Genomic DNA, 19960 nt, shown 5'->3' with positions numbered 1-19960 from the left:
TGCAGGCAATCTGCATTTCCCCAGAAGTCATGTTAGTCTATGGCGACACAGAATTCTTTAAGCACGTTGGCTTTGCGATGTCGCGGAGTGCATGCGCGGAAGCGTATTTCTACAACACTTACGCATACTTGAAGCAGGAAGTGACCAAAAGCGCATGTCACTTCCTGCTTGGCCGAATGCCAGACAAGGAATACTGTGTACTAATGCAGTATTCCTTGAAGGCCGGTTTTTGGCAGTGTGGCAGATGCCTATATGCAGTGTATTACCAGCCTCAAGCATGCCTTGAGGTGCGTACACACATGCGACTATAGTCGTTTGTAACGATCGTTCCCCGATCTTTACCAACGACGATCGTTACAAAAAACGAACCACCGACTATTAAGGCAAACGACGAACGAGCCAAATCGCTACAAAAGAAAGTTCTGTCTCGGCGGATTTTAACCAACGACGATCGTTTGCAAAAGTAGTACATCGTTGGAAACGATCGTTCGTACTAGGCTTGACATGCGCATTTCACTATTTCTCCATGAAACTTCTCATTTTTATGCGCAGGCGCAATAGTTGCTTTCTGTGATGTAACGTTCGTTCTAACGATCAGATCGTTACACACATTTTAAAACTACCTTTACTTAGGTCGTTCTTTCATCAATTAAAAGTTCGTTCGTCGTTCTTAACGAACGATCGTTGTCGCATGTGTGTACGTAGCATTAGCCATCAGTTAATTTTAGCTGTAATGTGTGAGGACCTCGGCCCTCAAGGATTGGCGTTAGAGAGCCCTGAACTAGGATAGTGACACATCCTGAAGTTGTTCTTTAATTTTACAGAGAGAAAGTGGTATGTAAATAAGTGGCATGCAACAAAACATATATTGACAATTGTACCACACCTTAAACATGTATATAAAATAGTATGACAAAGTGTCCATTTGAGCTTTTTTTAATTACAAATATTCTTTGTGGTGATTTTGATGATATGAGCAGTTGCACAGAAGGATAAGGGAGGTGGAAATGGAAAACATTAGTGGCTGACGAAGATATAGGAAAGAACAGAAGTCCTATTTGCCAGCACTGACCTGGCAGGATTAAAAAGTACATTCATAGTGAGAACTGTTGTGAGCCTCAACATTTACTTTCAGATTACTTTAAAGTGTAACTGTCAGGCATACAATCAAAAATCAATTCTTTATTTTTATCTGGTAAACAAGTAATAAGGATGCTAACCAGGCAATCCAAAAGTAAAAAAATTACTCTTACTTTTCTTCTCCTTAAAACATAATTGCCCAGTTTCCATGGCTCTTATTTGGTAAATCTGCCGCACAAAGGAAGTTGCAGGGCACACTTGGTTTTCTTTTTTTTTTCTTTGCTTTGTCCTCAGACATAGTGCAGCCTGATTGGCTGAAGCCTCATTCCTTCCTGGGACAATGCACTTTCTACTGAAAAGCTGGGTGGGAGTGTCTGAAGACTGGGAGGAGGGCTGGCAGTGATACACAGACAGAGTAAGGGAGGAAATGATATCAAGATACACTGTCAAAGTGAAAAATCCTAAGAAGGATATTCTCTTTTTTTACTATAAAAAAAATCACTAAAATAAAAATCTGTACAGTGCAATACATATGCTATGTAAATAGAGCAAGGTGTGTGTGTGTGTGTGTGTGTGTGTGTGTGTGTGTGTGTGTGTGTGTGTGTGTGTGTGTGTGTGTGTGTGTGTGTGTGTGTGTGTGTGTGTGTGTGTGTGTGTGTGTTTCTGAGATAGTATGGCTGACAGCTCCTCCTTTAAAGTTGCCTATCAGTGATTCAGTCTTGATTGTACAATGTCACCAAAACAGATAGAGCAACACAAATACTACACCACCATCCATGTCTATGGGCGAAAAGATTCACATATCACAAAAAAGACCTAATGACAAAATAAATTCTAAGCCAATCCAGCTCCATATGAAAAAAAGTCAAAATCTTTATTAAGGAATTAATTATAAAAACAATTAAAACCAGAAGCAGCCACTGGGTAGTCAACAGTGTGGAACAGTGTGCAATAATATAAATCCTGTTATTAATATAATCTAGCTCCCAGGATACATAACAGAATAATTCAAATCACATATGCTGTAGCCAGTAGCAAAGCGGAAGTTCAATATGCCGCACAACACATATCTATATGTCACTAGCTTTATCCATATAAGTTCAGCACATGCTAAAGCGATAAATGGAACACTCACCCCAGGAGGAGGAGGAGAACACACCGCACAATGAGGCCCAGCGCTGCGCCTATCTAGATGTGCAGCACCTGAAACTATGGATACTGGAAGCCTGTGCTAGAATTTCTCCTGCGGTGTTGCTATCAGTGTGTGAAGAGTGGGAGAAGAGGGTTGCATTGACAATCCAACACAATGGGAAGCACATTGAACACATTTTATAAGTGGTCAGAAACTTATAAATAACCCATGAAAGAATAAAGTTAAGGTAAAACCAAGCACACCGTTGTTTTTCTTGTGAAATTCCCAATAAGTTTGATGTGTCACATGACCCTCTTCCTATTGGAAAAAACACCGCAATGGTCACCACCCATCTTGAAAAGTTTCCCCCCTCACATATACTAATGTACCACAAACAGGAAGTTAATATCATTTATTAAGGTGTATCCATATAAATGGCCCACCCTGTACTTTGAGGCCATATTTACACTTAATTTGTTGCGTTGCATCTCATTGCCAAAATGGAACACAACGCGACGCAACATAGCTTGCATATAAGTGTGAATCCAGCCTGAATGGATACTTTTAACTAGTCAATCATATTAAATGAAAGTTGTAATATTGTACAATCAAGATTCTATAATTAATGGACACCTATAATGCTTTACTTGAGGAAATTGAAAGTATATTAAAAACTGTGCCATGATCATGGTTATTCATCGTGTTCTTGCTAAGAACTGGGGTTAATAAGATGAAAACCCACCATTAATTCTTTTGACTGGTGAAAGGAAATTTAATACAGAACTTTGCAAACGACTGTTGTGTAGACTCCATAATGAGTAAAAATTACCAGCTTCTTTTGAACAGGGCCTTGTGCACCATGTATGAATTCAAAGGAGCTTAGCAATTTCCACTTGGTTATCACATTCTTAATACGTTCATCATTTCCACTGCACTAATCTCAAATTGAAATACAAATAACCATGTGTACATCAAACCTAAACCTTTTGTAGAATTGCCATCTTCATACTTGAGGTAGTAGTAGGGCTGTAGAGTTTCAATTGTTGATCTTAGCACTTGTAGGGATGGATAGGATCCTAAGCATACTGGCTTTTCTGTTACCTAAAAAAAAAAAGTATATGCTCTTTAGCTGCATTCACCAGTTTTCTTAATGTACCACATGGATATTAGTGAAGTCATCCTCTAAAATAGCATTGCACCTATAGATAACACAACTATGTTAGTCATTGAACATGGCAGGAAGTTTTGTGTTTAAGTGATCCCATTTACTCAAATGACAGAAAATGCAGACTTCCAAAAAAGCCACGATTCCTTCTTAAGATGCCTGCTGAAGAAGCCAAATGTGTTTAGAAGAGAAGCAATAAAAGTTATTGTCTTCAATTAAAGGGTAGCTTAGTTTGTTTGCCTCTATTTATGGCATCTATAAGAAAGAACAGAATGTGTGTTAAGTCAGTGTTTTAGCGTTGTTCCCCAAATAGTAGGTTATTCATCTTTCTTTCCCTTGTTCGTTCTCCAGCTGGCCTTTCTGGCAGTACAAGATGTACAAGTTTATGTTGTCTGGAGAAATCTGAAACTGTAGTCTTTACTAGAATAGAGTGACCTTTCTTTCTAGCACGCAGGAAAGAGGAGCATAGTGGTTCACAAATAGACTACCGCACATACAAGCTGAATAATTAAATATTTAATCATATATCAAAATAATTGTTGCTATTTTATGTTTTTTATGCTTGGTTTCAGATGTAGTGGTTCAGTGGTGCACCCAAGGAGATTTGTTGGCTGTCGCAGGAATGGAAAAGCAAAACCTTTTAACAGATCTGGGCAGCGGTCCACCATTGAAGAGTGCTCTTATAAAGTTTTACAATGTCCGTGGAGAACATATCTACACTCTGGAAACCCCAGTACAGGTAAAAATTCATTCTACAGAAGACAAAGTTTGGGCCAATGAAAACACACTAATCAAAAAGAAAGAATAACTTGCTAAAGATGTCAAATTATTAAAATTGTAAGATTGTATTTATGCTTTATAGAAGATAATCCATTTCTGAGGAATTAATAGACTGAGATCTGGCAAAGTAGTATACTGGCACTATACTACTATAGTATACTACTCTACAACAGTATACTACTAGTATAGTATATAGTATACTACTAGTATAGTAGTGTTTATACTAGCACAGTCTTACTTGTTTTACAGTCTAAAATAAAGTACTTATTAGGTATCCAGATGTAGCCCCCCAGTATAGGTAGCCAGATGAGCCTTGCAGTATGTGTAGCCAGAGCCAGATGACCCCCCCTTCCCACTCCCGCCACCCCTCAGTATAGGTGGCCAGATGTAGCCCCAACCCAGTTGTAGCCCCAACCGTATATGTAGCCAGATGTCTTAGCCACATGTTGCCTGCAAAATGCGTCACATTTTTGTGGAGTATAAAATATTTTTTTCTAAATTTGACAAATCAGGTGCCCCGATGCCCTCAAGTGGCAGATGATCCCTGATGTCTAGTGGCATTGTAAGGGGGCCCCGCTTCTATCCGCTCTCCTTCTCTTCAGGCCCTCCTTCTTTGCCCCTCCACCGGTATGCAGAGTTACGCTGCAGAGGGTGGGGATTGCAATGGCCGCTCTCCTCCTCGGGGCTTCATGCGAGGAGCATTGTTCATGCTCTAGAACCAGGAATTAGAGTGAGCAACACTGCAGGCAAGAGGACAGAGGAGATGTGGACCTCTAGCTCATGCAGCCTGGAGGAGGTGAGTGTCCACTGTAAACCCCGCCTCCTGCTGAAACTTTGCCAATGGGGGAGCACAGAAAGGGGGGCCGAGGAGAAAGAAGAGTCGGGCCCTCCTTATCACACAGCTCTGCGCCCACTTCTTGGTCCTAGAAACAGGGCTGCGTCTCACTGTACCCACTGATACCCTCCCACCCGCCCTCTGCACTGTGCTCTGGGTGGCCACCCACCTCGCCCGCTCCTAGAAATGGGGCTGGGGTTTTTGAATTTGTTTGCTGTATTAAATGCACATGCACAGAACCGCAGCAAGAACTTATCTTTAATAAATCTAGGTCGACCTGGTATTAAAAAAAACCCTTAAGGCCTCTTGCACATTACATGTGATTCCAATTTTTCCTTATACAGTCCGATTTTTTTTATTCCGATTAAAAAGGTAGCAGTATGCGGAACTTATTTTAATCTGAATCAAAAATTGGATCGTATAAAAAATCTGAATTGCATTTAGTGTTCAAGAGGTCTAAAGCAGGTATCCACACAAGACTGCAGTTGTATGGCTGTTCATTTTACTTGCTATTGGCTGTTACATTGAGTTTTTGTATGTTTTATGTGGTCAGTATAAAGAATTAAAAGCTGTGATGGATAGGTGACCAGTATGAAAAATAAGCAATAATTAAAGGAAGTATCTGAGCAGGAAAAAAAAAAATCAAAGATCTACTTACCTGGGGCTTCCTGCCCCTGGCAGCCACTATGTTTCCCCCTTCCCCCCCCCCCCCCCCCCCCACACACACACACAGATTGACTCACCCCTAGAATGGACAGCTCTTGCAGGACACTTGGCGGTCCTGTGCCAATAGCGATCAGGCTGAACCCCTTCAGCGTAGCCCTGCAGTCGCCAATGGGATTGACACACCTCAGAAGAGAATGGTGTACAGAGTATATATTCCCTACCATAGTTATATGTCTATATTGTGTAGTGTATGTATTGTAGTCTAGGGCCAATTTAGGGGGGAAGCCAATTAACTTATCTGTATGTTTTTGGGATGTGGGAGGAAACTGGAGTGCCCGGAGGAAACCCACGCAGACACTGGGAGAACATACAAACTCCTTGCAGATGTTGACCTGGCTGGGATTCAAACCACCAGTACACATATATTCAGCAGCGAGCCATGTCCCGGTTGTCGCTCTCTCAATACTGCGTATGAGGCCAATCTATCACGCAAGCCCACGCTGCATGTGAAAAATGACTTCCTGCTAGGGACAATGACCCTGGCACTTGTACCGGCAGCATCTGGCATAATGCTTCCATTAAGACGGTGGGCCATAGCCAATGTCTATACACGCATGTCATTTGTTGCCTTCTATGCACTCGTGTGTGCACCATCCCCTTCTCCCATTATGACTGGTAGAAAATAGATAGAGGACAGGTTGGACACAGTTGGTATGTGTGGTGCACTTTTAAATACACAGTGCCTTTGCCCTTTCCGTCCATGCCTCCAAAAGCTGCGAGCAAGCGTTCTTTTTATTCTACAATGCAAATGTCCACTCTGCTATAAGCATGTTCAGAAAATAACGAATACAGCACAAGTTGGTGCTCACCTTTTTTTCCTTTTTCACTATAAATGACAGCATGCTGCCTTACCATCCAGAGGAGCACATCTGTGCCATGGCAGACAAAGCAATGCTGAGAAAGTTGTCAGCGCTATATAAATAATAATAATGGCAGCATTCAGGCATTGCCCCTGATACTTTGGGGTGCCCGGCACACAACATAGACTGCGTTTTGGAGTTTGGACCCTATTGGTTTGAGTTTGACTGATGCTCAATACACAGTCTTAATCTCCGGATTTTTATCATTTTAAAAAGCCTCATAAACATGTTATATGGAAAATATAACTAACAAGAAGAGCAAGACAATAATATTTTATTAGGAAATGGCTTACTCTTTTGGAAGTATTTATTTAACCATAAATCTACCATCGTTTATTTACATTTAAAATTGTATTTCACCATTGTTTTTGGGATGCTCTTGAAGAATCTTGCTATTCCCAGTAAAAGGCGATTAATACTGAGCACCAAATAGTATGAGGGTTATTCCTCTTATATTTTGGGGGAAATTGATGAATACCTGCACATTTTAGTTGGACTAGTGAGGTAAACATTAGTATGTAAACTGATACATCCATCCAGAAGGAAGGAAGGGTTATTTTATGCAATATTTCACTTGTAGATGAGAAAAGATTTCTGCATAACTAATGCAGACATTTGAATGACTGTAAAGGGTAATATCTTTATATACAGTGGTGTGAAAAACTATTTGCCCCCTTCCTGATTTTGCATGTTTGTCACACTCAAATGTTTCTGCTCATCAAAAGCCGTTAACTATTAGTCAAAGATAACATAATTGAACACAAAATGCAGTTTTAAATGATGGTTTTTATTATTTAGTGAGAAAAAAAACTCAAAACCTACATGGCCCTGTGTGAAAAAGAAATTGCCCCCTGAACCTAATAACTGGTTGGGGCACCCTTAGCAGCAATAACTGCAATCAAGCGTTTGCGATAACTTGCAACGAGTCTTTTACAGCTCTCTGGAGGAATTTTGGCCGACTCATCTTTGCAGAATTGTTGTAATTCAGCTTTATTTGAGGGTTTTCTAGCATGAACCGCCTTTTTAAGGTCATGCCACAACATCTCAATAGTTTTCAGGTCAGGACTTTGACTAGGCCACTCCAAAGTCTTCATTTTGTTTTTCTTCAGCCATTCAGAGGTGTATTTGCTGGTGTGTTTTGGGTCATTGTCCTGCTGCAGCACCCAAGATCGCTTCAGCTTGAGTTGACGAACAGATGGCCGGACATTCTCCTTCAGGATTTTTTGGTAGACAGTAGAATTCATGGTTCCATCTATCACAGCAAGCCTTCCAGGTCCTGAAGCAGCAAAACAACCCCAGACCATCACACTACCACCACTATATTTTACTGTTGGTATGATGTTCTTTTGCTGAAATGCTGTGTTACTTCTACGCCAGATGTAACGGGTCACGCACCTTCCAAAAAGTTCAACTTTTGTCTCGTCGGTCCACAAGGTATTTTCCCAAAAGTCTTGGCAATCATTGAGATTTTTTTTTAGCAAAATTGAGACGAGCCTTAATGTTCTTTTTGCTTAAAAGTGGTTTGCGCCTTGGATATCTGCCATGCAGACCGTTTTTGCCCAGTCTCTTTCTTATGGTGGAGTCGTGAACACTGATCTTAATTGAGGCAAGTGAGGCCTGCAGTTCTTTAGATGTTGTCCTGGGGTCTTTTGTGGCCTCTCGGATGAGTTTTCTCTGCGCTCTTGGGGTAATTTTGGTCGACCGGCCACTCCTGGGAAGGTTTATCACTGTTCCATGTTTTTGCCATTTGTGGATAATGGCTCTCACTGTGGTTCGCTGGAGTCCCAACGCTTTAGAAATGGCTTTATAACTTTTACCAGACTGATAGATCTCAATTACAGTACTTTTGTTCTCATTTGTACCTGAATTTCTTTGGATCTTGGCATGATGTCTAGCTTTTGAGGTGCTTTTGGTCTACTTCTCTGTGTCAGATAGCTCCTATTTATGTGATTTCTTGATTGAAACAAGTGCGGCAGTAATCAGGCCTGGGGGTGACTACAGAAATTGAACTCAGATGTGATAAACCACAGTTAAGTTATTTTTTAACAAGGGGGGCAATTACTTTTTCACACAGTTCCATGTAGATTTTGAGTTTTTTTTTCTCACTAAATAATAAAAACTATCATTTAAAACTGCATTTTGTGTTCAATTATGTTATCTTTGACTAATAGTTAACGGTTTTTGATGAACAGAAACATTTAAGTGTGACAAACATGCAAAAGAATAAGAAATCAGGAAGGGGGCAAATAGTTTTTCACACCACTGTAATTTAGTTATTATTTAATATTTATATAGCGCCGACATCTTCCGCAGCGCTGTACAGAGTATACAGTGGGTTGTAAAAGTATTCGGCCCCCTTGAAGTTTTCCACATTTTGTCACATTACTGCCTCAAACATGCATCAATTTTATTGGAATTCCACATGAAAGACCAATACAAAGTGGTGTACATGTGAGAAGTCGATTGAAAATCATACATCATTCCAAACATTTTTTACAAATAAATAACTGCAAAGTGGGGTGTGCGTAATTATTCGGCCCCCTGAGTCAATACTTTGTAGAACCACCTTTTGCTGCAATTACAGCTGCCAGTCTTTTAGGGTATGTCTCTACCAGCTTTGCACATCTAGAGACTGAAATCCTTGCCCATTCTTCTTTGCAAAACAGCTCCAGCTCAGTCAGATTAGATGGACAGCGTTTGTGAACAGCAGTTTTCAGATCTTGCCACAGATTCTCGATTAGATTTAGATCTGGACTTTGACTGGGCCATTCTAACACATAGATATGTTTGTTTTAAACCATTCCGTTGTTGCCCTGGCTTTATGTTTAGGGTCATTGTCCTGCTGGAAGGTGAACCTCCGCCCCAGTCTCAAGTCTTTTGCAGACTCCAAGAGGTTTTCTTCCAAGTTTGCCCTGTATTTGGCTCCATCCATCTTCCCATCAACTCTGACCAGCTTCCATGTCCCTGCTGAAGAGATGCACCCCCCCAAGCATGATGCTGCCACCACCATATTTGACAGTGGGGATGGTGTGTTCAGAGTGATGTGCAGTGTTAGTTTTCTGCCACACATAGCGTTTTGCATTTTGGCCAAAAAGTTCCATTTTGGTCTCATCAGACCAGAGCACCTTCTTCCACATGGTTGCTGTGTCCCCCACATGGCTTGTGGAAAACTGGAAACGGGACTTCTTATGCTTTCTGTTAACAATGTCTTTCTTCTTGCCACTCTTCCACAAAGGCCAACTTTGTACAGTGCATGACTAATAGTTGTCCTATGGACAGAGTCTCCCACCTGAGCTGTAGATCTCTGCAGCTCGTCCAGAGTCACCATGGGCCTCTTGACTGCATTTCTGATCAGCGCTCTCCTTGTTCGGCCTGTGAGTTTAGGTGGATGGCCTTGTCTTGGTAGGTTTACAGTTGTGCCATACTCCTTCCATTTCTGAATGATCGCTTGAACAGTGCTCCGTGGGATGTTCAAGGCTTTGGAAGTCTTTTTGTAGCCTAAGCCTGCTTTAAATTTCTCAATAACTTGATCCCTGACCTGTCTTGGACCTGTCTTATGTGTTCTTATACAGACCCATCCTAAACCTAATGGGACCATGTCCCCTAAGATCGAGGCCGAATAGCCCACATCTGACCTTATCCCATACCTACTACAGTATATGCTGTTCCAAGAAGCGTATCTTGGGGCCATGATCTGTACAATCGGTACAATCCTAAATCCCGGGCTATGACTTAAGGTTCTACCTTGACCCGCCCACTAAGCGGGATTAGCTGTTTTGAAAGCACCTTTAGATGTGGTGTTATGTGCTTATATGTGTGTATTTTTCCATGATGCCCCTATACCCTTTTTGAGCCATACCACCTCCTTCTCCAACTATGACCCCTACTATTCCAATTCATTGAAAACAATCTAAGACCTTTGAATTATTGATCATTAGGGTCTGCTACAGGTGAAAGCAATAATTGTATTGTGCATCGTATTACCCACTGTATATATTATATATTTTTGTTTTATTTCTGTTATACCTGCATGCACACATATTGTGCCCCACTTATGTTTGCCTCCCAAGCGACTTTTGTACAATTCTGAATGTATGTATTATATTACCCTACATATGTCTAACTACTAGTACACACATTATGCTCCTCTAGCTACTGTTCCATATAACTTCTAATTGTACATACCATCTGCCGATTGGCAGATTATTATTATTTTTATCCCCAGATCCACCCCGACATGGCCGCCCCCTCCAGTCTCCTCTAATATGGCCTCCCAGAACTCCCACCGCTGGGGAGGCAGACTATATAAACATATATACCCTTTTTCTCCCACCCCAATATGGCCGCTCCCTTTGGTCTTCCCCTAAATGGCCGCCGGGAGGCACCTGGTGCTCTACTGCACTTCCTGCCTCCATGATCACCTAGCAACTGGGGAAGCCAGTCCGGGACTTCCCCCACGCCCACCATAGGATGACGTCCTTCGTCCCTGATCATGGACGCACGCCGGCCGCTCGACACCCCCCCTGATGAGGTCAGCCCGCCTCCCTTCAGCTTTTGTCTGTTTAATAACACCACTCCACGCGCAGCACTTTTGGCGCCCAAGATAGACACTTCACCTTAGGTAAGCCTCTATTGCCACCTGGCCCTCCATATACGTCCACACCCTACATATTATAAGGTACATTTTGTGATCCCTTAGCCCCACTGAGGGGCTCCACGTCCCTCCATCCCCAGCCTGGTTCCCATACCCTTATTTTATGGAAACCTTTTTTCCCATAGCCTGGTATATCAACCACACTGAGGCATGTTTGACCTATTATACCTATGGATGTTTCCCTCCCTCCCCCATATCTCCGGATTCCCTCTCTAATATGTGTATATCTGGATTCTACCTCTCCCAGAGACCTCATACCCTGGACTTGCGCAGGGTAGTCCCCTGATCCCCATCTGACCACCCCATTATTTAGCTTATCTAAATGGTCATATACATCCCCCCCCCACACACACACACACACACAAACACACACACACCCCTAACCTGGTTTCACTGGCTGGCTCTCACTTATACCCTACATATCTTTTTTGATGAGACTTAGTTCTTAATTAATTTATAGATATATAGCTTTGTCCTCAGAAAATGTTTTCTCTGCGTAGTATGTGTCAGGCATTAATTAATTTTTATATTTTATGTATAACTTATAGTAGCTTTATATTCTTTTATTAATTTATGCATATTTATTTTAACCCCTTGGGGTACTGCTAAAGTGTATCTGATAATGCACTATATTTTATTGTTTATATTGATGGTCACTAGTGTTTAGAGTCATATGTTTATCTTGAAAGTCACACCTATAGACCTGAGAAAGCGGTTGTGGTCGTGAAACGCGTTATCATTTGTGCCCCCAATAAAATTTAAGAAGTACTTACCACTACCTTACGTGTGAGTTTTACTACTAAGGTAGGAACAATAGTACCTTTTTTTAATTACTTTATTACCTACTAGAACTACTGATATATGTCCACGGGCGCCTCCTAACTTCTCCCAGGATTTTTTGATAGTCTTCCAACGTACTTTTATTTGAACTGTAAGGTAAGCTTGGGAAGGGGAGTGGAAGACTCAATATAAGGATTTTATTTGGTTGACATATACAATCTTTTATGTAAACTCAAAAGTTCCCTATGGAGTGAATCAACCAATATTTAAACATTTCTAAAATCACGGACATTCTACATGGTTAATCTTTATACAACTAAACTGTTGTGTGTATTATGGGTAATTCATGAATAATTAATTATAAAACCCACTGCCAATTTACAATGATGGCATTGTTCTATCATATGCAATCTATGATAAAGTATTTGAATGAATTATTCACCAGAGAGAATCTAAAATTGAGTAAAATAATGGCAAATTTTGGTTCACGAGAAAAGAATAAGCAGAGACTGAACTGGAACATTGCAGGGGGCTATTCAGGTTCTTGAGCTACTAATTAACCTTTATTAACTGCTGGTTAATTGACAGGCAGCTCCAAAATCTGAATAGTCCCCTGCAGAGTTTTGGTTCTCCTCAGCCTAGTCATGGTTTCAGCATTTTAACCAGCTGAGCGGTCTGGACGAGCTCAGCTCGTCCAACACCGCCAGCGGCTGCCGCTCAGGCCCTGCTGGGCCGATTTGAATGAAATAAAAAGCAGCACACGCAGCCGGCACTTTGCCAGCCGCGTGTGCTGCCTGATCGCCGCCGCTCTGCGGCGATTCGCCGCGAGCAGCGGCGAAAGAGGGTCCCCCCAGCCGCCTGAGCCCAGCGTAGCCGGAACAAAAAGTTCCGGCCAGCGCTAAGGGCTGGATCGGAGGCGGCTGACGTCAGGACGTCGGCTGACGTCGATGACGTCACTCCGCTCGTCGCTATGGCGACGATATAAGCAAAACAAGGAAGGCCGCTCATTGCGGCCTTCCTTGTTTATTCTGGGCGCCGGAGGCGATCGGAAGATCGCCTCCGGAGCGCCCTCTAGTGGGCTTTCATGCAGCCAACTTTCAGTTGGCTGCATGAAATAGTTTTTTTTTTATTTAAAAAAAACCCTCCCGCAGCCACCCTGGCGATTTAATCAGAACGCCAGGGTGGTTAAGGCTCATCACTAAAATGATGAAATTTATATACTCTTGGACGCTAATATGTAACCTTTTTTAATTATTATTCTTCTGCAGCGTCCTATCACTTCCATTTGCTGGGGCCATAGAGATTCCCGCCTTTTCCTTGCCTCCGGTCCAGCTCTGTATGTTGTTCGTGTGGAACACAGGGTTGCTAGTTTACAGCTCCTTTGTCAGCAAGCAATTGCCAGCTCCTTACGTGATGATAAAGATATCAGCAAACTGACCTTGCCTCCTCGGCTCTGCTCTTACCTCACCACTGCCTTCATACCTACCATAAAGGTAACCACTTTATGTTCAACTGTTGATAGAAGGGGTGCCTAAATAAATCATTAAAAAAATATAATATTCACGCATTTCCTTTGTCTTCAACATTTTCAGCTTCATTGGGAATGAAAGAAAGACATTAAAGCACCTGAAATGAGAGGGATATATAAATGCTGACATATTTATTCCTGTTTAAACAATGCAGTTTATCTGGCTGTCCTGCTGGCTGAGCTTCTGTCTCTAATGCGGAGCAAGAAGCAGACGTAGCCGCTAATTGGGTCACAGTTAGAAGGATTAGGGGGAAAAGTGGCAGGGAGGCTAGTCCCGAGTTGTCTCTCCTTAATAAGTATGCTTGTTTGCGTAATATTGGGGAGGATGATTCTGGAGTAGCAATGCTGCAGCAAGATGTGTCCCTTAGCAACCAAGGGGCAGACTGCTGCAACGAGAAGGGAATAGGAGTGCAGCTAAGGCTAGACAGATACTGGTGGTAGGGGATTCAATTATTAGGCACACAGATAGGGCAATCTGTCGAAGAAACCGTAAATGCTGTACAGTCTGTTGTCTCCCGGGTGCTCGGGTTCTGCATGTAGCGGAAAGAATTGACAGATTATTGCGTGGGGCTAGAGAAAACCAAGCGGTCATGGTACACATTGGCACCAATGACAAAGTTAGTGGGCGATGGAAGGTCCTCAAAAATGATTTTCAGGTACTTGGAGATAAACTTAAAGCAAGGACCTCCAAGGTGGTGTTTTGTGAAATACTGCCAGTGCCACGTGCTACATCTGAGTGACAGAAGGAGCTTAGGGAGTTAATTAAGTGGCTGAGAAATTGATGTAGGAAGGAGTGGAGGGGTTTGGGTTCCTGGAGAACTGGGCAGACTTTGCAGTCGGCTACAGGTTCTACAGCAGGAATGGGCTGAACCTTAATGGGGAGGGTGCAGCTGCATTGGGGGAGAAGATGGCTAAACGGTTGGAGGAGATTTTAAACTAGGATCTGGGGGGAGGTGGGAGGGTAAAGTCTCAATATGTAGACAAGATGAGGTAAAAAGACAGTGGGAGCCTAACATTATGGGGGTTGGAGAGGGGGGTGGGGACAGTGTAAAGAGTAAGGAGGTTGATAAAACTTGAAGTAGCCCATTTCATGTAACCAAAATTGGAAAATGTGGTGGTAAAAACATAAAGGCTATCATTCATAAAAGTGAGTTCGGTAACAAAAATCTGTGCGGGAAAATACTGCTTTCGGTATTTTAGACTTCTGGGTGCTCATTCATAAAAATGTTGCCAGTTGCGATAGCAGTGCAGTGATTTCTCGAACTAGGCTGTCGGTAGGCTGGCGTAACAGGAGAAGCTGCCTGAGTCCTTCCGTGCGCTGCTCTGGCTACTGCTGCTTGGGAGGTCTGTCTCCATTAACTTAAATGTATTCCGCATGCTTATTGGTACTTCCAAGGGAGCGGTATTGCCCTTTTGTATACCGCTTGCTCTAATCTTTATGAATTGACATTTTGTTACATTTGTTAAGATAATCACCGCACAAGGTGGTAATTTATCGTTCTGCTCGGGAATGTCAGCTTTTCATGCATAAACAGCCTTTATGAATACACAGTTTGCTATTTGCTCGGTAAAGTAAGCTGTTTTTAGCATTTCCGCATGCGGAAATGCTTTATGAATGATAGCCAAAGTGCGTGGTAACCAATGCTAGGAGCCTTGCAAAGAAAATGGACGAACTAGAGTTCATATTGATTGACAAAGGCTATGACATTGTGGGAATAACCGAGACATGAATGGATGAAAGCCATGACTGTATAGCCGAATTTAGAGGGATACAATGTGTTTAGGAAGGATAGAACAGGGAAAAAAGGTTGGAGGGGTTTGTCTCTTTGTTAATAATTCTTTTACAGCTGTCCTGAACGATGAGGTGGAGGAAGATTGTGAAGATGTGGAGTCCGTTTGGGTAGATATTCATGGTGGAAATAAAGGTTGCCAATCCTTATTGGGGTATGCTACAGGCCACCACATATTCATGAAGCTGCAGAACTGCAATTACTACAGCAGATTGAAAAAGCTGCAAGTAAAAATGAGGTCATAGTTATGGGTGACTTCAACTTTCCAGACATTGACTGGAGCATTGAGGCTACCCATTCTGGTAAAAGCAGCAGATTTCTGACATCACTACAGGACAGTTACTTGACTCAAATGGTAACGGAACCAACTAGGGGGAATGCGTTACTGGATTTTCTAATTTCTAATAGACCAGATAATATATCAAATGTGCAGGTTCAAGAACATTTGGGAAATAGTGATCACAACATGATAACGTTTGATCTGGTGACTGATAGGCCGCGGGGCAGCGGGACCACTAAAACTATGAATTTTAGAAAAGCCGAGTTCAATCAACTCATGCAGGCACTAAGTTTGGTGAACTGGGATAATGTACTACAAGGGGAGGACACTGAAGGGAAATGGCAAGCTTTTAAACTTATTCTCAATCAATATTGTAGTATGTATATCCCATATGGAAACAAAATGTCTAGGAATAAAAAAAGGCCTCTATGGATGAATAGAAAGGTTAGAGATAAAATGAAGGGCAAAAATAATGCCTATAAGGTCCTAAAACAAGAGGGGACCGAGGCTGCATTAACCCTCTGGGCGATACAATTACATCGCCCAGGAGGGGGCGCAGCACTTTTTTTAAAAAAAATTATTTTTTAAATCATGTAGCGAGCCCTAAGCTCGTTACATGATAGCCGCTGCGCAGCGGCATCCCCCCACCCACTCTGATCGCCTTCGGCGATCAGAGTAAGCAGGAAATCCCGTTCAGAACGGGATTTCCTGCTGGGCTTCCCCGGTCGCCATGGCGACTGGGCGGGATGACGTCAACGACGTCATGGACGTCGTGACGTCAGAGGGAGTCCCGATCCACCCCTCAGCGCTGCCTGGCACTGATTGGCCAAGCTGCGCAAGGGGTCGGGGAGGGGGGGGCTGCGCGGCACGGCGGGTAGCGGCGGATCGGCGGGGAGCGTCGACGATTGGAAGTTACACGTGTAACAGAAAAATGTATGCAAATCGGCCTACCAGGGCCTGAGAACTCCTCCTGCGCGACATACCCCGAGCTCAGCTCGGGATTATCGCGCAGGAGGTTAAGCAATTATAAGGAGTGCAATAAAAGTTGTAAAAAAGAAATTAGGCTGGCAAAGATTGAAGCTGAAAATCAAATCGCTAGGGATATCAAATCTAACCCAAAGAAGTTTTACAAGTACATCAACTCTAAAAAAGGTTGACTGTATTGGACTCCTCCTAAAGGATAAGAGTGGGAACTCAATGGTGGATGATCAAAGTAAGGCAGAGTTATTAAATGCATTCTTTGCTTCTGTCTTCACAAGGGAAACATTACTGTTGCAAATTACAGATGCAGAAGAGTCTCATTCTTCCAACTGTAATATTAAATACTTAACGCAGGAAGAAGTGAAGGCACGACTAAATAAATTAAAAATAGACAAGGCACCTGGCCCGGATGGCATGCATCCTCGGGTCCTAAGGGAATTAAGTTCAGTTATAGATAAACCCCTTTACCTTATCTTTTGTGACTCTCTTTCAACTGGCAGAGTCCCAGTGGATTGGCGTACAGCCCACGTTTTCCCATTATTTAAGAAGGGCAAAAAATCAGATCCAGGAAATTATAGACCTGTAAGCTTAACATCAGTTGTATACATAACTTCATAGTAGAAAATAATCTTATTTCTCAGCATCAACATGGGAGTTGTATACATAACTTCATAGTAGAAAATAATCTTATTTCTCAGCATCAACATGGGTTTAAAGACAGGTCCTGTTTGACTAACATGCTCAGCTTTTATGAGGTAGTGAACGCTAATGTGGATATAGGGAATGCTGTACATGTGATATACTTGGACTTTGCAAAGGCCTTTCGACACTGTTCCACACAAAAGTCTGGTGCAAAAGTTGAGGATGCAAGAGTTGTGGTCAATGGATCATACTCAAAATGGGTGACTGTTAGCAGTGGGGTCCCACAGGGGTCTGTACTGGGTCCAGTGCTCTTCAATGTATTTATTAATGACCTAGTAGATGCAGTGGTAAGCAATGTTGCTATTTTTGCAGATGATTGAAAATTGTGCAGTATCATCAACTCTCAGGAAGATAGGGGCATATAGTAACAGGATCTGGATAGGATAGCTATATGGGCACATAAATGGCAGATGAAATTCAATGTTGAAAAATGTAAAGTCATGCATTTTGGTCGTACCAATGGTCTAGCACCATACAAAATAAATGGGATACAGTTGGGGACATCAAACTTGGAGAAGGACTTAAAGGAATACTGTAGGGGGGTCAGGGAAAATGAGTTGAACTTACCAGGGGCTTCTAATGGTCCCCCGCAGACATCCTGTGCCCGCGCAGCCACTCACCGATGGTCCGGCCCCGCCTCCAGTTCACTTCTGGAATTTCAGACTTTAAAGTCTGAAAACCACTGCGCCTGCGTTGCCGTGTCCTAGCACCCGCTGATGTCACCAGTAGCGTACTGTACAGGCCCAGTATGTTCTGTGCCTGTGCAGTACGCTCCTGGTGACATCAGCGGTAGCGAGGACACGGCAACGCAGGCACAGTGGTTTTCAGACTTTAAAGTCGGAAATTCGAGAAGTGAACTGGATGTGGGGCCGGAGCATCGGTGAGTGGCTGCGCGGGTACAGGATGTCTGCGGGGGACCATTAGAATCCACGGATAAGTTCAACTCATTTTCCCCCGACCCCCCTACAGTATCCCTTTAAAGGACTCGCGAGGCCTGTTTTGTAAAAAAAAACATTAAAAAAGTTAGATACCTGTGTCTGTTTGTATGGCATGGAGGACGCCGTCCGCGCCCTCAGTGCCGTTCCGCCGGGTCCCCGCTGCACAATATCCCCCCGACCACGCAGCCCATGTCGGGCTCTCCAGCCTGTACAAAGATGGCGGCCGGAGGTGGCCACGGCTGCGCAGTACGCATAGCCGCGAGTGCGGCTGCGCAGCTCTAAGGCCAACCCCCCGATCCATGCTACTGTTACGTGGATCGAGGGGTTGGCCTTAGAGCTGCGCCCTCCGTGCCATACAAACAGACACAGGTATCTAACTTTTTTTAATGTTTTTTTTACAAAACAGGCCTCGTAAGTCCTTTAAGAGTACTCATCGACAACAAGTTAAATAATCGTACTCCATGCCAAGCTGTTGCAGCTAAAGCTAACAAAATTTTGGGATGCATTAAAAGGGAAATAAAAACTCGAGATGCTAGCATAATATTGCCCCTGTTTAACTCTCTAGTAAGGCCACATCTGGAATATGGAAATCAGTTCTGGGCACCACATTACAGGAAAGATATTGCAGTTTTAGAGCAGGTGCAGAGACGAGCAACAAATTGATACGTGGGATGGAAGGTCTCACTTACCAAGAAAGGTTAGATAAACTGGGTTCATTTAGTCTAGAGAAAAGACGCCTTAGAGGGGATCTAATTAACATTTATAAATACATTATAGGGCAATATAAAACCTTTGCGGATGAGCTTTTTGTCCCTAGGCCTTCTCAAAGGACTAGAGGACATGATCTGTGCATGGAGGAAAAACGTTTTAGCCATTTATTTAGGAAAGGGTTCTTTACAGTAAGAGTGATTAAGATGTGGAATGTATTGCCACAGGAAGTAGTTATGGCAAATTCTATACCTGCATTTAAAGGGGGCTTAGATGCTTTCCTTGCGTTGAAAGGCATCCATGGCTACAATTACTAGGTAATGCCCAATGATGTTGATCCAGGGATTTTATCTGATTGCCATCTGGAGTCGGGAAGGAATTTTTTCCCTTTTGAGGCTAATTGGACCATGCCTTGTGGGTTTTTTCGCCTTCCTCTGGATCAACAGGGATATGTGAGGGAGCAGGCTGTTGTTGTACTTTGTTCTCTGGTTGAACTCGATGGACGTATGTCTTTTTTCAACCCAAATAACTATGTTACTATGTAACTTCCAACTGTAGACCTTGAACAAGCAAGCCATCAGGTGTTTGTCTGAAGTCAGGATTAGATGCATGCTTGTTTTAGGTGTGTGATTCAAACACTACTTCAGCCAAAGAGAAAAGCAGGACTGCCAGGCAACTGGCACTTTATCAGTGCCAAGGGGACCAAACAAGTGATCTCTGCCGAATATGAATGACGTCCAGAATCCACAAGATAATGATAAAGGGTCTACGCAGATCATAGAAAATATATTTTACAGTCTATAGGACTTCACCACGACAATGTTCTGGCTTCATATAATCTTGTGGTTAAAGTGGGTCTGAGATAATCTTTTACTTATTGCATAATTGTGTTCCTTTCATATAGTTTATAGGGCATTCCTCAAGCCAAATATTTTTTTTGTTTTGTTTTAGTACTCTAATTCCCTATAAACTAAACAAGCCTCGTCCAGAGCTTCTCCAGAGTGCCTTGGCACTTTGAGCC

At 42.7% G+C, this 19960-nt stretch overlaps 1 protein-coding gene across 2 annotated transcripts in view; it reads left to right on the top strand.

Moving 5' to 3' along the window:
- The window catches only part of TULP4 (TUB like protein 4), a 218142-nt gene that overhangs the window by 165536 nt on the left and 32646 nt on the right, over positions 1-19960 (top strand). For both annotated transcript variants that reach the window (XM_068231856.1, XM_068231857.1), the window contains exons 7-8: positions 3950-4116; positions 13281-13505. In XM_068231856.1, coding sequence (XP_068087957.1) covers positions 3950-4116; positions 13281-13505 — 392 coding nt within the window. The remainder of the gene's footprint in view (positions 1-3949; positions 4117-13280; positions 13506-19960) is intronic.

Source organism: Hyperolius riggenbachi, chromosome 4 (assembly GCF_040937935.1).
Source record: "Hyperolius riggenbachi isolate aHypRig1 chromosome 4, aHypRig1.pri, whole genome shotgun sequence".
In the NCBI taxonomy this organism is placed as follows: domain Eukaryota; kingdom Metazoa; phylum Chordata; class Amphibia; order Anura; family Hyperoliidae; genus Hyperolius; species Hyperolius riggenbachi.
This window is presented reverse-complemented; position numbering and strand designations above follow the sequence as displayed.